Below are 21,528 nucleotides of genomic sequence, written 5' to 3'. Positions count from 1 at the left end.
GCAGACTACTAGTATTATTATAAAGGTCATTGCCCGATGCGTTACTAGTTTCAAATTAAGACTATTGGTGTGACAGGGGCATGTCTGTTAATCTTATCAATACGTAATGTACCCAATTCTTGTATCTTAACCGATGATTGCGGGTTCAAACCCAGGCAAGCACAACATATGTGCTCAATTTGTGTTTATAATTCGTCGCTTGCTCGGCGGTGAAGAAAAACATCGTGAGGAAACTTGCATGCGTCTAATTTCATCGAAATTCAGCCAATTTAAATTAATTGGAACAGCGTGGTAGAATATGTTCAAAACCCTCTTCTTAATGGATGGATGGCTTAAGACCAGCAGTGAGAAATTTACCGGCTGTTACTGTTACAATACTATGTATTAAAAAGGCACGCAAGTACAATTACAATTTAAAGTATTCAATAACACAAACAAAAGTATATAATAGCATTAATCTTCGTCTTTACGTTGCAGTAATTAATCCTTTGCAATAATATAATCAAATAAACATTGTATGTAAACAAAGGATTTCGAGGCAAATGAAATTCGGGTACTTCCGGAAGCTAGGAGCGGATGCTCAAATGATGATTCCGAGCCCCTCTGATTGTAGCTTGATTGCGGATATTGGGCCTTTGTAGGCTCATAACACACTAGCGTCGAGGAAATGGAACGATTCACACGTGCGACATTCAAAGTTTTACGTCATTATTAATATAAATACTTTACTTGGTGGAGCTTTGTGCAAGCCCGTCTGGGTAGGAATCAATTATTCTATCGCCAAATAACAGAACTCACTATTGTTGTGTTCCGGTTTGAAGGGTGAGTGGGCCAGTGTAACTACAGGCTCAAGGAACATAACATATTAGTTCCCAAGGTTGGTAGCAAAATTGACGATGTAAGGAATAGTTAATATTTCTTACAGGTTCATTGTCTATGGGTGATGGTAACCACTTACCATCAGGTGGACCGTATGCTCGTCCGCCAATCTATACCAAAGAAATATGTATATTTTATTTTTATTGTCTTTAAAGTAATTAATAATCTATATATATTATTATTATTACATTCATTCGTGTATCATTATTTCATTTAAGTGTTTAATTTTGGGGTGAAACAGAAAAAAAATATCTCCGAGCTCTATAAGTCCTTATGTTCTTAGTTTTTGATTTTGGATTTCATTCCGATATCCAAATCGACACTTATAAAGTTACATGCAATTTTCCTAAATATTGGATACAAGCTGTTAGTGTGTGTTAAATAGATTTATGTCATTTTTAATCGAATCGAAAATTTAAAAAGATAACAATGTCTATGTATTTTATTTCATTTTAGAGAAACTAAGAATGAGATGCCACTTATGACATAGTAATATACTATATTACATCAGCTAAATTTCCACTGATATATGTATCAGAAAGAGTATATATAAGAAATGCGAGCCAATGGACTTACACAGAATGATGGCAATAGCTCGAATTAATAAATGCCAGGCAGAAGATGTAAAGTAAATACAATAAATTATTATTTTTACTTTTAACACATATGCACAAAACCTATACCGATAAGTAAGCAAACGTAGTTTAATGTGAATCCCAATTATTTTTTAAAGTAATTTACATAAAACTGCAGCGTGCTTCGAAGGAGGTTATATATAATATACCTAAGTAACTTTTAATGTTATGCTATTGCTCATAATTTAGAATTATAAATATATTATTTAACTTCACAATATATCACTCGCTATAGTCTAGCTATATAGCTTACTATATACTGATGAAAATACGACCGATTGTAGGATGTCTAAAATGAATAGAACAACCACCTCATAGTGTAGGCTGTAACTCTGCGTGCCCATTACTGCCGACAGATGGCGCTTATAACACAGAGTAACAAATTAATAGAAATGACACGTAATTATATTAACTGGTAGGGATCTATGCAAGACCATCTGAGTGTCTTGTTCTAAGGCTGAGTGAGTCAGTATAATGCATATAATGGTAACGCATTGGCAATGTAAGAAATTATTGATATTAATTTATTTTATCAATGCCAATAGGTAATAAGCACCACATACCACCTGCCTCGTTTGCAGTATACATTTATTAAGACGTAATAAGCAATATTAAGCACAATTATTCTTCAATGATAGGCTTTTTAGAGTATTAAGACATCTATGTAATAATATTATTAATATGAAAGTAACTTTGTCTGTCCATGCTCTTTCACGACCAAACCGCTGAATCGAATTTGATGAAATTTAGTTAGAAGGTAACTCGAACTTCAAGAAAATACGTAGACTAATTTATTTGCCTAATACATGACAATCGACTCCCTAAAACGTGAGCGATCCCGAAGGCAACTACTAGTTCTTATGATTACTTTGAAGTACATTCTAACAACTTTCTTTATCAAACGATGTGTTGTTCAAACATTTTAATAAGAATTGATAATAAATACTCATAATTAAAAACAAATGAGCAACGTTTTACATCGCTTAATAGAAGTGCTGGTAAATATTTTAGTTGCAACCCGTATACCACTTCCAAAGTCTCCTGTTCTGCCATTCATGTTTACACGTATCTACTCAAACACAATGCAATATCAAACTTATTTCTGTGGGAACAAAGTTCAATTTCGCACTACGTTTCACTAATATACACCCAAGTTGAAATATGAACTATATTTCTGACATAATAAAGCTTAAGTTGCTATGGAGGCTTAACGGTAAGTAAAGCGCTGAATTCAATAAGGCTCTTTTGAACTGGTTACGGCGTTGCGGTTACGAGAGCACAGTATGTGTGTTTCAACCCATAGCTATATTATTCTGAGTCTATATTCTACACTATTTAATACAGAACTGTTTAAACGATTGACAATAAAAAAATCTATGTCTATCTTAATTCATATTAATATTATAAATGCGAAAGTCTAGTGTCTAAGTATACAGACTTTTTAATTGTAAGAAAGTGTTGGAAAAAACAAAGTAATGTAATATTTTAAACAGATAGTTCTATCTATCTATATATATTGCTTGTTATTATTTGTTTTAATATACTACAGAATGTCTTATAACGTTCACAGTTTTTTTTAATTATTAGACAATATATAGTTTGCGTAGAGATGAGATGGCCAAGTGGTTAGAACGCGTGCATCTTAACTGATTATTGCGGGTTCAAGCCCAGGCAAGCACTACTATATATATGTGCTTAATTTGTGTTTATAATTCATCCCGTGGTGAAGGAAACACCGTGAGGAAACCTGCATGTGCCTAATTTCATCGAAATTCTGCCACATGTGCATTCCACCAACTCGCATTGGAACAGCGTGATGGAATATGTTCCAAAACCATGTCCTTAATGGGAGAGGAGGCCTTAGCCCAGCAGTGGGTAATTTACAGGCTGTAACTTTACTTTACTCTATATAGTTTGCAATATAAGCGCAGAAAATATGTTTATATCACATTAGAAACTTCTAAAATTATTAGTGTTTCATTACTATATTGTACATGCATTATATTCAAAAACCATCGCTATCCAATCACTCTATCTATAAAAAAAACGTAAAACATCGCTATTCTGGAATAACTCACTTCGCATCTCACCCGTGAAATATTAAAAACCTGAAACTAACTATAACTTTAAATGTTGTGATTATATTTCTGACATTTCATAATTGAGTTACGAATTACAGAAAAGCTCTTAATGGATATTACCATTCGAGTTTTCTATTCCATTAGATCAAAATATTTTAATCAATTGAAAATATTATAACTTAAAGCAAACTGAATAAAATCGTTCATAATTATTAAATTTCATTCCGTAATTGGTGTGTCATTTACATTGATTGGTTTTATTCATTCAAGTTAATTATAATAAATAATTTTCACTTCAAGTTATATTTGCGTTCTAAGTTTTTAATTATAATAAAATAAATCAATTTGAAATATAGGTCCATTTATTAAATAACTTTACTTGGCGGTAAAGCTTTGTGCTAGCCCGTCTGGGTAGGTACCATCCACTCATCAGTTATTCTTCCGCCAAATAACAGTACTCAGTATTGGTGTTTTCCGGTTTGAATGGTCAGTGAGCCAGTGTAACTACAGGCACAAGAGACATACCATCCTAGTTCCCAAGGATGGTGGCACATTGACGATGTAAGGAATAGTTAATATTTCTTACAGCGTCATTGTTTATGGGTGATGGTGACCACTTACTATCAGGTCGCCCATATGCTCGTTTGCCATCCTATACCATAAAAAAGTCTAATGCTTATCCGTAATACTTCTCGAATTGAATGTATCTTAATACGAACATCGATACTATGACTAATAAATGTTTTTCAGCAGGAATTTCTGCTAAGATCGAATCTCAAAGACTAGCCGTATGTACCTGTATGACTACATACATCATCCCATCCGTACATCCACGTGGGACCTTATACTGAACAGGAATGTGCGCAAACATAGGTGAACATTTTGAGTCCTTCACTCTCATAAGTCGATTGGACTGTCATTTTAACATTAGCTGCAGAAAAAATGGTTTTACGTACTTATTGAAGCCATAAGAGACTAACTACCATAATGCTAAATAATTTACATACAGAGGTTCATCAACTGAAGACCGCAATGAAAGTATAAGTCAATCAAATATTGGATGGAAACATGGGGATTGCAGCATTCTAAATTAATAACTTGATAATAATTTCACAGTTGAATCAAAATAGTTTATAATTAAAATTATAAAATAAACATCTAAATCAGTTATAAATAACAGTAAAATCAAAACGATTTCAATTTAAATTAATTATTAAATAAATAAGTCGTCTAAAACACAGAGCATAGTAGAGGCTATGCTACAAATTACTTATCGTGTCCACAAATAACCTCCCACGGGGTGTGTTTATCTCGTTACGCGGTTTCCATGTCCGCACTAGTTTAACCCCCTGAGGGCGTTGCGGTGCAGGTGCGGCAATCTAATCTAAATCTCACAACTTCAAACTTTGTAACTAAAACACTATCCGCAACCTTTGTAGTGTTTGGTTAATGTTCTACGTCTTATTTGGAACAGGTCTCGAAGGTTATTAGCACGAATTCCTCCTTTAAGGGACATGATATTAATGGAAGGCTATTCTTTGTGAGTTGGGTAATAGTGGATTATTTAAGTCGTTTGAAAGTATCTAACTTACCATAAATTAATGTATTCTAAACGCTGATTGGATAACATTATTACCTGTAACAAAAAAATAAAATTTAATTTCCATGTTAAATAAAATAATACTAAGACGAGATAATCATGCTTGTATGCGTTTGAATTTAACAAAAAAAAAATATTGAAGCCTAAGTTAGTCATTATTATATCAGTTATCTGCCAGTGAAAGTCCCGTCAAAATCGGTCCAACCGTTTCAGCGATTAGCCGAAACAAACAGTCAGACAGACAGACAGAAAAAAAATGTAAAAAATGTTATTTTGGTATATGTACCGTGTATATATATATATATATACATATGCATTGAGTAACAAAGGGCTATTTTAATATTACAAAAAGACACTCCAATTTTATTATATGTATAGATTTATAAAATATTTAGATAACATTTTAGCACACGCTTAATTAGGTCTGTAATCTTGAAATAACTCAAATTCAGGTTTCAACCATCTTCTAATATGATTCAAGTGTACATTCTGTGGGTTCTGCATATGGGGTTCCTTAATAATAGCAACACATTGCATTTATACTTAGCGTTGAATCTTTGCCGGGTGTCTACACAAACAGGCATTAATTGAAACAGCTCTTAAGCAAACATTCACCAAAACGTTTCCTTAATAAGACATACATTATACTTAACAATTTAATACTAATGATGTAATTTATTTGGCATGATGATCATAAGAAAATTCGCATTGAAGCAGCGTGGTGGAATATACTCCAAACATTCACCTCAAAAGGGAGAGGAGTTAGCCCAATACTGGGAAATACAGGCTGTTGTTGTGTATAATATAATAAATAAATCTGTTTGTCAAACTATTGAACCTTTATTTTATTCAATATAAAATTTGTTATGAATCGATCTTAAGCTGTAACTGCACATGCTTTATGCGGAACCACTAAAAAGCAAGCGAAGCCGCGAGCGTCATCTGCTCTATCATAAATTTTAAAACTTAATAAAATGTAAATGACTTCATGCTTGTCTTAAATTTTGGATAAAATATATAAGATAATACAAAGTGTTCCTGCTGTTACTGCCCTAAATTATATCAAATCTCTAGTCTATAATTCTGCGTCGTCTGTCTGAAACAGGCCTTGCTGTATTAACGTTACACGAAGTTGAATAAATAATCAAAATGACACTAACTTATTGCTTTGTCACCTTTGTTTGGAGTTCCGTTCAGTTGATAGAAAAACCTTACATGATTGTGCGTCATATCATATATCATCATATGTCATATCATAATGGTATATGGTGGTCTAGAACGCCCATAGATAATCAAGCTGTTACTAATAATAACCATACTTTGCACCGCTAATACGACACCAACCATAGAAACTAAGATGTTATGTCCCTTGTATTTCAATTTTTCACCATTTAAAACCAGAACACAGCAATATTGATTACTGCTATTTGACGGAAAATCTACATTATTAATATTATAAATGTGAAATTAACTCGGTCTGTCTGTCTGTCTGACGCTCTTTCACAACCAAATCACTGAACCGAAATTCATGAAATTAGGTATGAAGCAAATTTGAACTCCAAGAAATTGACATAGGCTACTTTTTTGCCTAACACATGACATCCAATAATCTAAAATACGAGAGAAACTGTGGGCGACTACTAGTATCAGATATGTGTGTGATACCTAGACGGGCAAGAACGAAGCCCTACCATGATTAAATTACAATCAGGTATTAAGTAAACTTGTCAGTTTTGGTTATTTTGGCGGGCAAATTTTAATTAATATTATAAATACGAAAGTGGGTTAGATTGTTAAACTTTAACAATTTAACTATTCCACCGATCATCGTAAGGTTTCATACACGTGGTCAGTGTTATAGAAAAGGACAACAGATAACATAACATCTACCATTTAAAAATAGCAAGCAAACCCAGGAGCTGCAGCTAGTTGCTGATACAGTTACAAATGAATGCGAGTTAAGCATTGGTTCGAATTGTAGATTTAAATAAAGAATGAACTAACATTCCACAGGAAAACAAAATAAAACTTTTTTTTTGTTGCATGAAGTTTTTCTACTGTTGTTTACTAATTTGGGTGCGCTGATTTCAAATCTACCCTTAGATTTTTTGTAGCAGCTCTAGTTAGTGAGATACAGGTACCGTCTTGAATTTACATAAGTAGTCGATAGTTTCTATCAATAGCGGTGTAACTTAACTAGTTCCTTTATAAATTTCATTATGTCTTCCTCAAGAAGGACGTGTTTAAATAATCCTGATTGTTTTTGTGTTATTTGTGGAGAATATATGTTCACAAAATTTCGTTTAAATGTGTCGGACTTTGTGAAAAAGGCATACTTGGACTACTTTGGGTTTCCGTTGCCGTCAAACGCTAAACCTTGGATACCAAGTTTGGTATGTAAAAATTGTATTGAATCTTTGCGACTGTGGGCAAACAAAAAAAGACCCACTTTCAAATACAAAGCTCCTATGATTTGGCGTGAACCATCCAACCATCATCAGAGAAACGAAGATATCGTATTACCGTAACAGGGAAAAGCATTTACTTCCTTTCTTTACTCAAAAAGATAATTTTGTGTTTTGTACTGATATTCCGGGCCTAATGACTGCAATGGGATTAAAAAAGTATGATCCAAATCAGTGGCGGTTGTTCATTGATTCGTCGAAACGAAGTTTGAAATGTGTACTTTTACATAATGGTAACAAACTTGGTTCTTTACCTATTGCTCATTCTACAAAGGTTAAAGAAGAATATCCTACAATATCTTTAGTTCTCGACAAAATCAAGTACAAGGAACATAAATGGGTTTTATGTGTTGATTTGAAAATGGTAAATTTTCTCCTGGGCCAACAAAGTGGCTATACAAAATATCCCTGTTTCCTATGCTTATGGGACAGCCGAGCTAAAGCTGAGCACTGGACAAAAAGAGACTGGCCTTCTAGGGAGGCTTTGATTCCCGGTAAGCAAAATGTAATTAATGCTCCACTAGTACCCAGAGACCGAATTATATTGCCTCCTTTGCATATAAAACTGGGGTTGATAAAACAGTTCGTAAAAGCTCTAAACAAAGATGGCGAATGTTTCAAATACATTGTAAAAGTGTTTCCAAAATTGAGTAATGAGAAAATCAAAGGTGGTATTTTCGATGGCCCACAAATCAGGAAGTTGATAGATGATAAAAATTTCGTCAACCATATGACAGCTGTCGAGAAATGTGCATGGAAAGAGTTTGTTTGGGTAGTGAGGAATTTTTTGGGCAATAGGAAGTCTGACGGCTACATTCAGCACGTTGAACAGTTGCTGATACACTTCCAGCGGCTTGGATGCAACATGAGTATCAAGCTTCACTATCTTCACAGTCATCTAGACCATTTTCCTGAAAATCTCGGTGACCTAAGCGAGGAACAAGGAGAGCGCTTCCACCAGGATATTCGCACTATGGAGGCAAGGTATCAGGGATACTGGAATGAACATATGATGGCTGATTATTGTTGGAGTATTCAAAATAGTACTCATAATACATCTCACTCTAGAAAATCCAAAAAAAGGAAATTTCATTCAGAATAATACATCTAATCAATTTTTTAAACTTAAACTATGTGCATTTTCAATGAGAAACCCTGTCACTTCATAACTCCAAAACTAGAGCTGCTACATAAATACAGCATATATTTTCGAAATCAGCGTGGAAAAACCATCCAGATTCATGTAAAAAATCTCATGCAACAGACATGCTGTTTTCCAGTGTTCTAAATTCAAAATAACCAGCAAATGTGTTTGAAATTTTAAATATAATATGAAACATTTCATTTTTTGCGACTATAAAGCTCATAGAGGGCGCGACCGTCATTAGCGGTTCGCTTCCGGTTCCGCGACCCACTTCCGAAGGCGTGAAGGATCCATTGTGCGCGACTGTTATATGTTTGTTTGCTTTTTTTAGTTCGAGCTCAGATTAAAATATAACTCTATATACAGAACCCTCTTTTCAAATAATTCATTAATTTCTTATTCACTAAATTACTTTAAGAAATTGTCCAGAAATCTGAATTAACACATCGAGTTGCTATCGCTAGCAACTCTTACTTATAAGTATTACCTTCGGAAGAGACTTTTGAAAATCAATAAACTCTTAATAATATTTGTATATCATTACATAGCATTATCGCTTACCGCTGCAGACAGTGGCCCTATATATGCTTTAGATCTTTAAAATTACGTAACAGTACGTAATTATAATGTGTTTTTTTTAATAGATAGAGTGATTCGATAGGAAGGTTTTTGTATGGTAACACATGGACAATATAGTAAAGAGATACTGATAATTTTAGAAGTTTCTAATTGATGCCGTATATAAAAAAAATCTGTAGTATATTTAGCATGCGATGCCGGGGCGTAATAAACAGTTTAAGTTTTTTTTGTCGAGCTTAGTTTTATACAAATCATTGTATCAATTTATGCACTTGTTTTCATTTCGAACTGACAGTTTGTAATGATGCAAAAAAGTAAAATTATATTTAAACATTTTATACAGAAAATTACTTATAAAAATAAATTAGTTCAAGTTAAATCATCCGTTTTATTAGGATGTAATTGTAAATCAATTTAGTTTGTGTTTGTTTCACTATGATAAATATACTTATCGATAGTAAATCTAAAGTCCATCACTATTATTACAAGCACATTTGATATAAGGTAAACGAAGAAGAGCTGCGAGCAATCCAAATTTCGGATATCGATATTAAAAAAATATTTGAATACATAACTAGTTAATTATAGAATTGTTATTTTTAAGGTATAGGTTGGCGACGAGCAAGTGGGCCACCTGATGGTAAATGGTCACCATCACCCATAGACAATGACGCTGTAAGAAATATTGACTATTCCTCACATCGTCAATGTGCCACTGAAAACTAAGATGTTATGTCCCTTGTAGTAGTTACACTGGCTCACCCCTTCAAACCGGAACACAACAATACTAGGTACTGTTTATTTGGCGGTAGAATAAGTGATGAGTGGGTAGTATCTACCAAGACGGGCTTGCACAGAGCCCTACCACCAAGAAAACTATTTAACACAAGCCTGAAGGGCTTAAAATAAGATAATTTTAGAGCAGTTCAAAGGAAAAAGATTCGTTGTTTGGCAGAAATAAGGAGACTCCGTAAACTTATACGCATTGAAATGAATTATTTCCTAATAAAAGTTAACTAGATTGTATTTTATATGATTATTATGTTTGATTTCTTATGATTAATGAAAAATGTTACTAATATATTTCATTCGGGTTCTCCTGAATATAATCTACAATACATTACAACACTGGTTAATAATGTAGTAATTATAAATTAAATCTATTAAAATTAAAATTCTTGTTGGAGTTATAAATAAATTATATTGGAATTTGATTTGATTTAAATCCAAAATGTATGAAGTTATATTGGCTACATTTATAATATTGTCACCTATACTAATATTATAAATGTTAACTTTGACTGACTGTCTGTTGCTAATCAGTGAACAAACAGTTTTCAATAATTACACTTAATAATTAAGAGAGAAAACCGCCATAATTGGATACGTAAACTCAAATTATTAAACTATAAGATAAACCTATGAAGTAATCGAAAAAAAACATATACTTGTAATTATGATGGAGGCATGCGCCCAGCGGTATATTCTCAGACAGATGTGGCAGAGAAATAACTTTGATGAAATATATTTAAAGTGAACTACAAACAAGATATAATTAATCAGAGCTAATATATTTGTATAATTAACAACCTACTGCGTATTTTAAACTTTATTCTTTATTGATCTTTTGACTTCCAAGCAGGATATATTGTATTTTTTAAATGTTGAAAAAGAGTAAGTACTGAGTTTCTTGCAGGTTCTTCTCGGTAGGATCTACTTTCCGAACCGGTGGTAGCTTCACTTAATTGTAAAATGACGATTCAAAAGTCCTTGTAAAAGCCTACTTGATGTTTATTTTGATTTTGATTTTTGATTGTACACTACAAAGAGAAATAAACTAAATGTGCATACAGCCTACAAAAGAAAAGAAGCGTTAAATTTTAGTGATCGTAGGAGTAGTTTAGCTCATAATACTCTATCATTTCTAATACATATAGCTCATATATTATGAGCTATATATGTAAGATGGGTGGTGTTGTAATAATAAATAAATTTAAATATAGAACACAAATTTTATACATCAATCAAAAATTAACAGATAAATAAACTTACAATATTAAATGTATAAAAATAAAAATATATTTTTATAAATTGATCGTTATGATTTATTTTTTTTTATTTTATCTCGTCGCGGTTATCAAATACGCTAAGGCTCGTTTGCGGATACGAAATAATGTTTATTAAATCTTTTTAATAACTAAATTGATTTATGACGCATATCAATGCGTAAAAAGTATTTTGTTTAAATACGCACGTTACGGGATATGTGATATCTTTGGTGAGTGGTAGTCCCCGCTCACAGGGTCCAGGTTACAATTAAAATGACGTGGAAGATCTGGTTGCTGTTCTTGGCAGTGGTATCCACTCATGCCGATGGTAAGTATTTGATACAATTAGTGTTTTATAAAACTAGATAATAACTATTCTAAATTCAAAATTTAAAATATCTCTCATCCTGGGTTAATGCCGTGCCAATCTATTTCGAATACCACCGTGTTCCATTTGATTTGCTAAGTTGTCAGTACAGTTCTTCAAATATACTAACTAACCCTAATACAATGGAAAGGATAACTACCGAAGTAGTGTTGGTTCGCGAAGTGGTTTAAATTTCTTATTGTATTATTCATGGGTGACGGTTCATCATAAACTGGTCAAGCCATAGTCCATTTTAAAAATGTGTGATAATTTAATAACGTTTCCAAAAAAACTTGCGATTCAAACACTATTCGTAACGAACAAACAATACGGCGGTCCAGTGTGAATAGTTAATTGACGCTTTTGTTGCGGGTTTAGAATTTGACGAGGTGAATTTTACTATTGAACAAAATTAAAACAACCTTACAATTTATACTGAAAGAATTGTCATTATAGTTAAAGTAATTAATAGTGATACCAATGAAGATGATCTATGGCCACAAAATGAAATGAATTGGAAATTGTGTAGATTACAAATAGTTGAAATTTATTTAAAAGTCCTAATAATATTGTTATTTTAAATATCATGTGTTTTTTTTAGATTTGGACAGATCTGGATACTCGCAAGCCTCGGCTTCCGCGAACGCAGAAGCTGAAAGTTATGGTCCAGGTAATTATTAATATAAAGATTTTATCAATAATAAAGCCAGCAATGGGTTTAAAACATTTGCCTCTTTCACATTTATGATAACAATTTAAAATGCAATAACGTCGAAGTTCCTATATATGTCATAAATTGAGATAAACGTAATGATTTCGAATAAGTTTCATGCGCGTTTATTGCATAATTTAGGTGTTGAGTTTTTAACAGAATATGTTTTCTACAAAATCAATTCAGTAGTTTCTCTATAGACAACAAATTGGAAGTGTATATTAAACACGCGCACACACAATATTTACAATGAAATACAATAATTTCAATGAATATATGCAAGAGCCAGGAGATGAACCAAAAATGGAGATATGTAAAATCAGAGTAAGAAAACCTTCGTCAGTTTTCAAATTCATTCTTGTATCAAGTAGTCAACTCTTAGTACCTTTTGATTCAAACATCAAATCATTGCGACTCAATATGTCATTCTCGATCGGCAAAGCAGATTATCGCTCATACTGAGCACACGAAAATCGATCTTAAGATGACGAACCTTATCTTACCCCGACTGTACTATGCCCGCACGGCCAATGGCAACTGTCTCGTCTGCGGTGGTTTTATGTATGGAAACTTGTACTCAAAATGATCTCCCTGCAGTCGATGTCTTCCATGTATGGAACTTTTTTAACGTCTACTAGAAACCATAATAAAAATAGTAGTAATAATACAGTATTCCAAATAGCCACATATTTGATATGATTAACACAAAATATTTATCATTATTTAAGGTTTTAGATCTATGTATTTTATGGGATCTTCCTATGAAAACTTATGCAATTAGTGAGGCCATTGTTGTCATTGTCAGTATTGGGTAACGGGACAAACAGAATTTAAAATGTGATTAAATATAATTCAAAACTTTTTTTTTTTCTAAACATAATCTTCAAGTATTTGTCTCCAGAGCGTAGACAGTTATTTTTTTAAATTTAATTTTCATAAATGTATATTATCTCTTTGTTTAGTGCCAGTACCGCCCCCAGTATGGCCACGACCTGTTCCTCCACCAGTTTGTAAGTACACCAATGCATTTAATTTAGATATACGTCACGATATCAGCTCTCAGCTCAACTCCTCAGCTCAATCGAAAAATAACGAATTTTATCTGTGTTCACTTATAATTTTATTGTATATCTCATTGGTTTTATTAATTATAATTTATTATGTAATAGTGCGTAATGAGACTAGGCATTTTAGTCTAAGTAAAGATATTTTTGTCTATCACAATATATAAACCCCTTTTTGTTTATAGTAGAAATAAAATTGAAATAATTTAATTTCAGGTCCACCACCAATAGTCCTCCCTGGAAGAGCTTATCCCGTACCGGTACCGGTACCTAGTGATCCTGTTGTGATCAGAGTACCAGTACCCGTTCCATCGCCACCAGAAAAAATATATGTACCGGGTCCCTCGGTGCCTATGCCATATCCCGTTAAAACACCATACCCAGTCCCGTATAGCGTTCCTCGTCCCGTCCCAGTACCATCACCTCCAAGGTTGATTCCAGTGCGAGTTCCTGAACCGGTTCCAGTACCAGGCCCGACAAGAGATGTACCAGTCCCATACCCAGTTCCGTCACCACCTATCCGCATACCTGTTCCATCGCCACCAGTGCCTGTTCCGTACCCAGTGAACCGCTACATAACCGTACCCGGCAGGGACAGATTGATTCCAGTGCCAGTACCCGTCAGCCGTAAGTTGTGATTATAATAAACTAGAGGTCACCTACGGCTTCGCTCGTGTTTTGAGTTGTTGGTTGTTATATGTCAGGCAAAAAAAGGACAGGCTCCCTATGTCCTTTCTTAGAGTTCAAGTTTGCAAACTGTACACTTGCCTTTTCAGGGTCCCTTTCGGATCCCGATATGAGGGATGTATGGAAGGACTCCTTGGAGGCCATAAGTTCACACCAGTACTTGAATTCTTTCGGAAATAAATCTTTTACACTTCATTATATCACATCGTAATCTTATTTCTTCAAATTTATAAAACTGTCGCATAAAAAAGATTAAAACATTTTCGCGTATTGCGTATATAAACAGTTACGATATTTTCTAGATTAAAACAAACTAATTATATCCTCAACTGATATGTCAGGCCGTGCTGTCGTTTCAGTGAATGAAATGGGTTTTTCCTTGAAAGCGTAGTACAATTCATTTTTATTTTTAGAGACCTGATCCAGTATATTGTCAGTCAATAACTTACGGTGACTGTAATCATGAAATTGATATGGATCCATTTGGAAATCCAATTGAAATGCAAAATCCATCGTAGACCTATGGTATTTTGGCACGAACCATGGCCTAGAAAAATTTTGTATTACTATTTGCAACTCTTTTCTATAAATATTATACCATTTTTAACACTACTTTTCATGTTTCAGAAACGAAGATTTACCCCGTGCCAGTAATCATCTATTTAGGTAAAAAAATATTTTCGTTTTCTTATTAAGCCGAGATTTCTTGTAAGTATAAATTACGTTACATTTATTAATTTTCGCTTCTCATTTCCAAATAATGCAGATCCCCTATGTAGAAAGAAGTCACCGTTGGTGCCTTTCTTCTATCCTGGCGATTACTGTAGCGTACACGTTTGTAAGGTCAAATACAACTTCGTATACATTGAAACCAAAATCGTCGAAGGATGCAGTGAGTATACAATTTCAATATCTATAAATGTTTCATTAAATAGACAAAGATTAAACATGGGTACCCATACGATTATCGTTATGAAATACAAATAAAATATTTTCCGAAAATAGGAATGGATAAAAAAATCAGAATATACTCAACTCTAAATCTCTTTAGAGGGCTTTGAAGCAATACAGATGAACTTAACTTTTCCACTAACTTCTTTTACTTGTGACGTTTACAAAATATATGAATAACATTTTTTATTTTATTTCAGATTTAAATCCTGATATGTCAGTTCATGCCAACGCTAATGCTCATGCAAATGCTGGCTCCTACGGTGGTTACGATGGTGGCTCCGCTCAAGCTGATGCTTCTGCGAACGCTATCGCAGGTGGCTGGGGAGGTTATGGCGGTATATCCTCCGCTCAAGCAGATGCTACTGCTAACGCTATTGCAAATGGATTGAGAAACTTAGGCGGTATATCTTCGGCTCAAGCAGATGCTACTGCCAACGCTATTGCAAATGGATGGGGAGGTTATGGCGGTATATCCTCCGCTCAAGCAGATGCTACTGCCAACGCTATTGCAAATGGATTGAGAAACTTAGGCGGTATATCCTCGGCTCAAGCAGATGCTACTGCCAACGCTATTGCAAATGGATGGGGAGGTTATGGCGGTATATCCTCCGCTCAAGCAGATGCTACTGCCAACGCTATTGCAAATGGATTGAGAAACTTAGGCGGTATATCCTCGGCTCAAGCAGATGCTACTGCCAACGCTATTGCAAATGGATGGGGAGGTTATGGCGGTCAATCCATCGCTCAAGCTGATGCTTCTGCCAATGCTCTTGCAAATAGATTGAGAAGCCTAGGCGGTCTAACCTCCGCTCAAGCAGATGCTTCTGCCAACGCTCTCGCAGGTGGATGGGGAGGTCTAGGCGGTCTAACCTCCGCTCAAGCAGATGCTTCTGCCAACGCTCTCGCTGGTGGATGGGGAGGTTTAGGCGGTCTTTCCTCTGCTCAAGCAGATGCTTCTGCCAATGCTCTTGCAAATAGATTGAGAAACCTAGGAGGCATATCCTCTGCTCAAGCAGATGCTTCTGCCAACGCTCTTGCAGGTGGATGGGGAGATCTAGGCGGCATATCCTCCGCCCAAGCAGATGCTTCTGCGAACGCTCTTGCAGGAGGATGGGGAGGTTACGGCGGTCAATCAATTGCTCAAGCTGATGCTTCTGCCAACGCTCTTGCAAATAGATTGAGAAGCCTAGGCGGTATATCCTCCGCTCAAGCAGATGCTAGTGCCAACGCTCTTGCAGGTGGCTGGGGAGATCTAGGCGGCATATCCTCCGCCCAAGCAGATGCTTCGGCCAACGCTCTTGCAAATAGATTGCGAAGCCTAGGCGGTCTATCCTCCGCTCAAGCAGATGCTTCTGCCAACGCTCTCGCAGGTGGATGGGGAGGTCTAGGCGGTCTAACCTCCGCTCAAGCAGATGCTTCTGCCAACGCTCTCGCAGGTGGATGGGGAGGTCTAGGCGGTCTAACCTCCGCTCAAGCAGACGCTTCTGCCAATGCTCTTGCAAATAGATTGAGAAACCTAGGAGGCATATCCTCTGCTCAAGCAGATGCTTCTGCCAACGCTCTCGCAGGTGGCTGGGGAGATCTAGGCGGCATATCCTCCGCCCAAGCAGATGCTTCTGCGAACGCTCTTGCAGGCGGATATGGAGGTTATGGAGGTCAATCAATCGCTCAAGCTGATGCTTCGGCCAACGCTCTTGCAAATAGATTGCGAAGCCTAGGCGGTCTATCCTCCGCTCAAGCAGATGCTTCTGCCAACGCTCTCGCAGGTGGATGGGGAGGTCTAGGCGGTCTAACCTCCGCTCAAGCAGACGCTTCTGCCAACGCTCTTGCAGGTGGATATGGAGGTTATGGCGGTCAATCCATCGCTCAAGCTGATGCTTCTGCCAATGCTCTTGCAAATAGATTGAGAAGCCTAGGCGGTCTAACCTCCGCTCAAGCAGATGCTTCTGCCAACGCTCTCGCAGGTGGATGGGGAGGTCTAGGAGGTCTAACCTCCGCTCAAGCAGACGCTTCTGCCAACGCTCTTGCAGGTGGATATGGAGGTTATGGCGGCCAATCAATCGCTCAAGCGGATGCTTCTGCCAATGCTCTTGCAAATAGATTAAGAAGCCTAGGCGGTATATCCTCCGCTCAAGCAGATGCTAGTGCCAACGCTCTTGCAGGTGGCTGGGGAGGTTACGGCGGTCCATCTTCCGCCCAAGCAGATGCTTCTGCGAACGCTATTGCAGGTGGATATGGAGGTTATGGCGGTCCATCCTCCGCTCAAGCTGACGCCTCTGCCAACGCTATTGCGAATGGATTTAGAAATCTAGGCGGTCTATCATCCGCACAAGCAGATGCTTCTGCCAATGCTCTCGCAGGTGGATGGGGAGGACCAGGCGGCTTATCTTCCGCACAAGCTAATGCTGCTGCTAACGCTGCAGCTAGTGGTGGATGGCCCTTAGGTATTGGTATCAAAAGTGCAGAAGAAGAACAAGATTAACAACGAACGCTAAAAATGTAGGTTCACAATACTTATGGAAAATACTATAAAATACTTACTTATATCTGATGAATGATTTTTTTTTATTACAGATCAAACAGGAAGTAATACCTCTACGCTGACATGGCTAGTGAACTGGATTCTAAGATATTAAGATAAGATTAATAAGCATTGTAAAATAGATAAAAATGCACGTTTTTTACTTATATAAATAAATTAGTGGGACAGAAAGGTTATTTTTTTATTTGTCTTAATCTTTACTAAATCGCAAAAAATTACTTAATTTCTAGTTGATTTCATTCGACCTAAAACATGATATGAAGTAATTTCAAATGACATCTATAGCAAATTATATTGATAGAACGAATTTGGAGCATTCGTTGCAAATCGTGTTCTAATTTCATTTATAATCCTATAAATCATTGTGTCTAGCATTTTTCACGGAAACTTATCATGTATTTATAATAAGAAACGCAATGAGCATTGCAGCAGTTAGTGTGATCATCTGAATAACACCATTAAGATCTCTAAGGGGTGGACAAAAAACAATAGACATATTTATAGAGATGCAGGGGGCCATTGTTGGAGGTATATACTTCCTTGCCTGTCTGTTATCTTTGGGTGTCAAGAGTCAAAATGTTTTAAATTCTCAAGATCGTATTGGTAAGCTGAATTTAAATATGATATTAAAGACAAAATAGGATGTAGCTAGAAATAACAATTTAAAATTAATATTACTTATACAACTATTGCTTGATTGAACATTTGTAATATTAAAACAATAATGGTTTAGTGTCAGATGCTACAACTGAACAAGCCAGTCAATTATTCTACACCGACAAAGATACCCAAGGAGAATTAGAGCCAAGAAGTTCAGCCCGTGCTAATCCAAGTGCCTCTTCAGAAAACGCAAGGGATTACGGAACTAAAGAATCAACTTACAATTATGCTCATGTTGATCCTAAATCTCCATTGGCAAAGGCTCTTGCAGGGGCAGTAACCACGTATGGTAATGAAAATTTCAAGTCTGATTCTCAAACTGAGAAATTAGAAAACGATTCGGTTAGCAACGGCTTCGATTATAAGAAAACTAGACCTGAATCTCTTTCTCAAATTGCAGCAAATAACGAACAGTTGGGGTAAGATAAAACTATAAACAGCTAAACAAAGAATTGTTTATATATAACTATTTTAAGTGGTAAAATTAATTCTAGCTTTTTATCTTCGGGGTCTGAACCGAACAATCAATTTTTATCAAGAGAAGACACTATATCTAGATCAGCCCAAGAGGAAGATGAAGATCAAAGAAGCCATTGGGGTGGTACGCTATACTGTATTGTGTTTCATTTTTATCTGTATAATTAAATCAACGTAAATAACACGTCCTGACTGAATGATTAAACTCGAAAATATAATTATATAATATAAAAGCATAATATAATATATAAGAAGAAAATAAATATCACGGCCCTAACTTTAATAAAGTTAGGGTCGTGATATTTGGTGAGTAGAATCGTAAATTTTTATTAAATAGATACTTATTTAGGGAGAATTTTTGAAAATTATAACCCTAAAGGGGTGTAGCATAGGTGACAGTTTGTATGGAAGCCCGTCACTTTTTAAGCTACGAACATAAAACTTTAATTTTGGGTAACTAATCAAAATGTGTAGATACGCATTTAACCGTTTCTGTGTATTCTACCCCTAAGGGTTCGCCCCCATAACGTTACGTTAAAAGTTTGTTTGGGAGTCCGTAATATTTGAAATTAATATGAAAATATATAATTGTAAGTAATTGATAATCCTGATCTTTGAAGAAAATATGGTAATCGTTAATAATGGTTAACGATCTATCTAGACAAATGCTTACAGTGAGAAACGTAAATTTATAAAACACCCTTTTATGTTTGGGAGTTTCTTATTTTACTAATTATTTATATAAAAATCCCTACAGGACATGAAGCAGGTGCCTTTACAGGTATAAAAAATTTCATTTCATTCTACATCGAGTAGTTTTATATGATAACATGAAATAAATTTCAATAACAATATTTTATAGGAGCTGTTTCCAGAATCGTTTCGCAGAAAAATTTTATCATACCAAACACAATACCAGGTACGATACATGTATGGATATTTTAATATGAATGCTTAAAGTCTTTTCTTTTTTATGTTCGTTAAATTGAGATTTCTTAGGTTATGACAAATTATAGGCATAACGACAATTGGACATGAGGTCCTACTACTAAGAAATTTAGATGAGTAGCAATATCAAAGCACATTATATATAGACGAAAAATAATTTTGATATTTTAGGTGGAGAGAACATCATAGCTTGTACGGAAGAGAATCAAATTCACACCCTTTGGACGCCAGTATTGCAGTGCTTGGTTTGTGTGTGCATTAGGGAAGGATGGTATTTAAAAGCAGTGTGTGTCAGTTGTAACAGATGTGAGGAACCGTCACCGCCCGTGCCAGTGCCACCGCCATATACGCCAACCCCTCCCCCACAACCAGATTCTCAAGGTATTATAGAATTCTTTTTTCAAATATTTCAGTTCCAATTCAGAATTCGATAAAATACTTTCGAAAAAAATAATATCATATATAAGCAATTCAAATTGAATTGCAAATTTAATTGGCATCGTAATTAAAAAACAATTCTTATTTCGATTTTTAAACTAGGCAACAATAAAATCGTTATAACGACATAATTTGTCTCAAAATATTGCAGAAAAGTTCCAATATAATTTTCGCGTTTTAGCCTTTTTTTATTATACGAATTTAATTAACGTGGATGTTGTTCGAGTATTTAATATTTTCATGGCATCGCATAAAGTATTGTGTGATATATTGCTAGCTGTACCGCTAAGCATTCTTCAAATAATTGTTTCTGTGTTTGTTAAAATATACCGAATTAAATTATTTCAAATTTATGCCTTTGATGCGGAGTCGAGATGACCCAGTGGTTAAAACGCGTGCATCTTAACCGATGATTGCGGGTCCAAATCCAGGCAAGCACCGCTGATTCATGTGCTTAATTTGTCTTTATAATTCATCTCGTGCTCAGCGGTGAAGGAAAACATCGTGAGGAAACCTGCATGTGACAAAATTCATAGAAATTCTGCCACATGTGCATTCCACCAACCCGCATTGGAATAGCGTGGAATATGTTCCAAACCTTCTCCTCAAAAGGAGAGGAGGCCTTTAGCCCAGCAGTGGGAATTTACAGGCTGTTGCCATTGATGCACGAAACTATGAAAGTTTATCTTGATTCTTAAGAAAATTATGTAACAAGTTCATATAAAATATTGTTAAAAGAATTCAATACTAAACAACAATCTATACTAATATTATAAATGTATAATATACTATGAAAATAATTAAAAAAATATTTTTTTCATTCTCAAACTTAGACGTGTTGTCCGTTTCTTTGAGAGTTTTTATTTGTTTAATTGATTTAACTACATAGTTTATTCACAGGCAGTATTACAAAAACATCCGTACAATTTCAAAAAGACTTAAATTTTATACATTATGTTCGCTTATATGCCTTTATAAATCTTACTTAGTTTTAGTTGCTTTGAGACCGTATGTATTGAGATTCTCTTAGAGTCTAATCTCTAAGACTAATGTAATGAGATATATGTCATTTGAATAATGAATTAAAATTGTAGCGTCCTGCGCACCTTTACCTGAGAACGTCCCGTTCCAAAATCCGTTGAATCCATGCCAAATATGCATATGTAAGAGAAGCCTCAACGTGTTTGGTCAGCCGGATGTTTTGATTCAGTGCGAAGAAAATCCTCAATGTTGTATGTGTTCCAACTA

General features: G+C 35.2%; 3 protein-coding genes across 5 annotated transcripts in view; 2 read left to right on the top strand and 1 right to left on the bottom strand.

Moving 5' to 3' along the window:
* Positions 1-21,528, bottom strand: part of LOC124538865 (dystrophin, isoforms A/C/F/G/H) — a 626,595-nt gene that overhangs the window by 212,291 nt on the left and 392,776 nt on the right. The gene's annotated exons all lie outside the window — the stretch shown is intronic.
* LOC124538860 (spidroin-1-like) lies at positions 11,642-17,929 on the top strand. 3 transcript variants are annotated; one of them, XM_047116095.1, is made up of 9 exons: positions 11,642-11,759; positions 12,400-12,468; positions 13,473-13,520; positions 13,791-14,201; positions 14,889-14,927; positions 15,028-15,153; positions 15,413-15,541; positions 15,674-17,714; positions 17,790-17,929. In XM_047116095.1, the coding sequence occupies exons 1-8, from the start codon at positions 11,705-11,707 to the stop codon at positions 17,695-17,697; spliced, it is 2,901 nt and encodes a 966-aa protein (XP_046972051.1). In that variant the 5' UTR covers positions 11,642-11,704; the 3' UTR covers positions 17,698-17,714; positions 17,790-17,929. The 3 variants fall into 3 exon arrangements, with proteins under 3 accessions (XP_046972051.1, XP_046972052.1, XP_046972050.1); XM_047116096.1 differs by having other exon boundaries at positions 15,413-16,523; positions 16,920-17,714; XM_047116094.1 differs by having other exon boundaries at positions 15,413-17,714.
* LOC124538863 lies at positions 18,195-19,087 on the top strand. The gene is made up of 3 exons (XM_047116099.1): positions 18,195-18,360; positions 18,491-18,836; positions 18,912-19,087. Exons 1-3 carry the CDS (start codon positions 18,264-18,266, stop codon positions 19,060-19,062), a joined length of 594 nt encoding a protein of 197 aa, XP_046972055.1. The 5' UTR covers positions 18,195-18,263; the 3' UTR covers positions 19,063-19,087.

Source organism: Vanessa cardui, chromosome 21 (assembly GCF_905220365.1).
Source record: "Vanessa cardui chromosome 21, ilVanCard2.1, whole genome shotgun sequence".
NCBI classification, from domain to species: Eukaryota; Metazoa; Arthropoda; class Insecta; order Lepidoptera; family Nymphalidae; genus Vanessa; species Vanessa cardui.
This window is presented reverse-complemented; position numbering and strand designations above follow the sequence as displayed.

What these genes read in the sequence shown, in the direction of transcription:
- LOC124538863 (XM_047116099.1), top strand. Translation starts at nt 18,264, where the DNA reads ATGCAGGGGGCCATTGTTGGAGGTATATACTTCCTTGCCTGTCTGTTA. An exon ending in AAATTCTCAAGATCGTATTG is followed by an intron (nt 18,361 to 18,490) that starts GTAAGCTGAATT and finishes ATAATGGTTTAG; the next exon opens with TGTCAGATGCTACAACTGAA. An exon ending in GCAAATAACGAACAGTTGGG is followed by an intron (nt 18,837 to 18,911) that starts GTAAGATAAAAC and finishes AATTAATTCTAG; the next exon opens with CTTTTTATCTTCGGGGTCTG.
- LOC124538860 (XM_047116094.1), top strand. Translation starts at nt 11,705, where the DNA reads ATGACGTGGAAGATCTGGTTGCTGTTCTTGGCAGTGGTATCCACTCAT. An exon ending in AGCTGAAAGTTATGGTCCAG is followed by an intron (nt 12,469 to 13,472) that starts GTAATTATTAAT and finishes CTCTTTGTTTAG; the next exon opens with TGCCAGTACCGCCCCCAGTA. An exon ending in CAAAATCGTCGAAGGATGCA is followed by an intron (nt 15,154 to 15,412) that starts GTGAGTATACAA and finishes ATTTTATTTCAG; the next exon opens with ATTTAAATCCTGATATGTCA.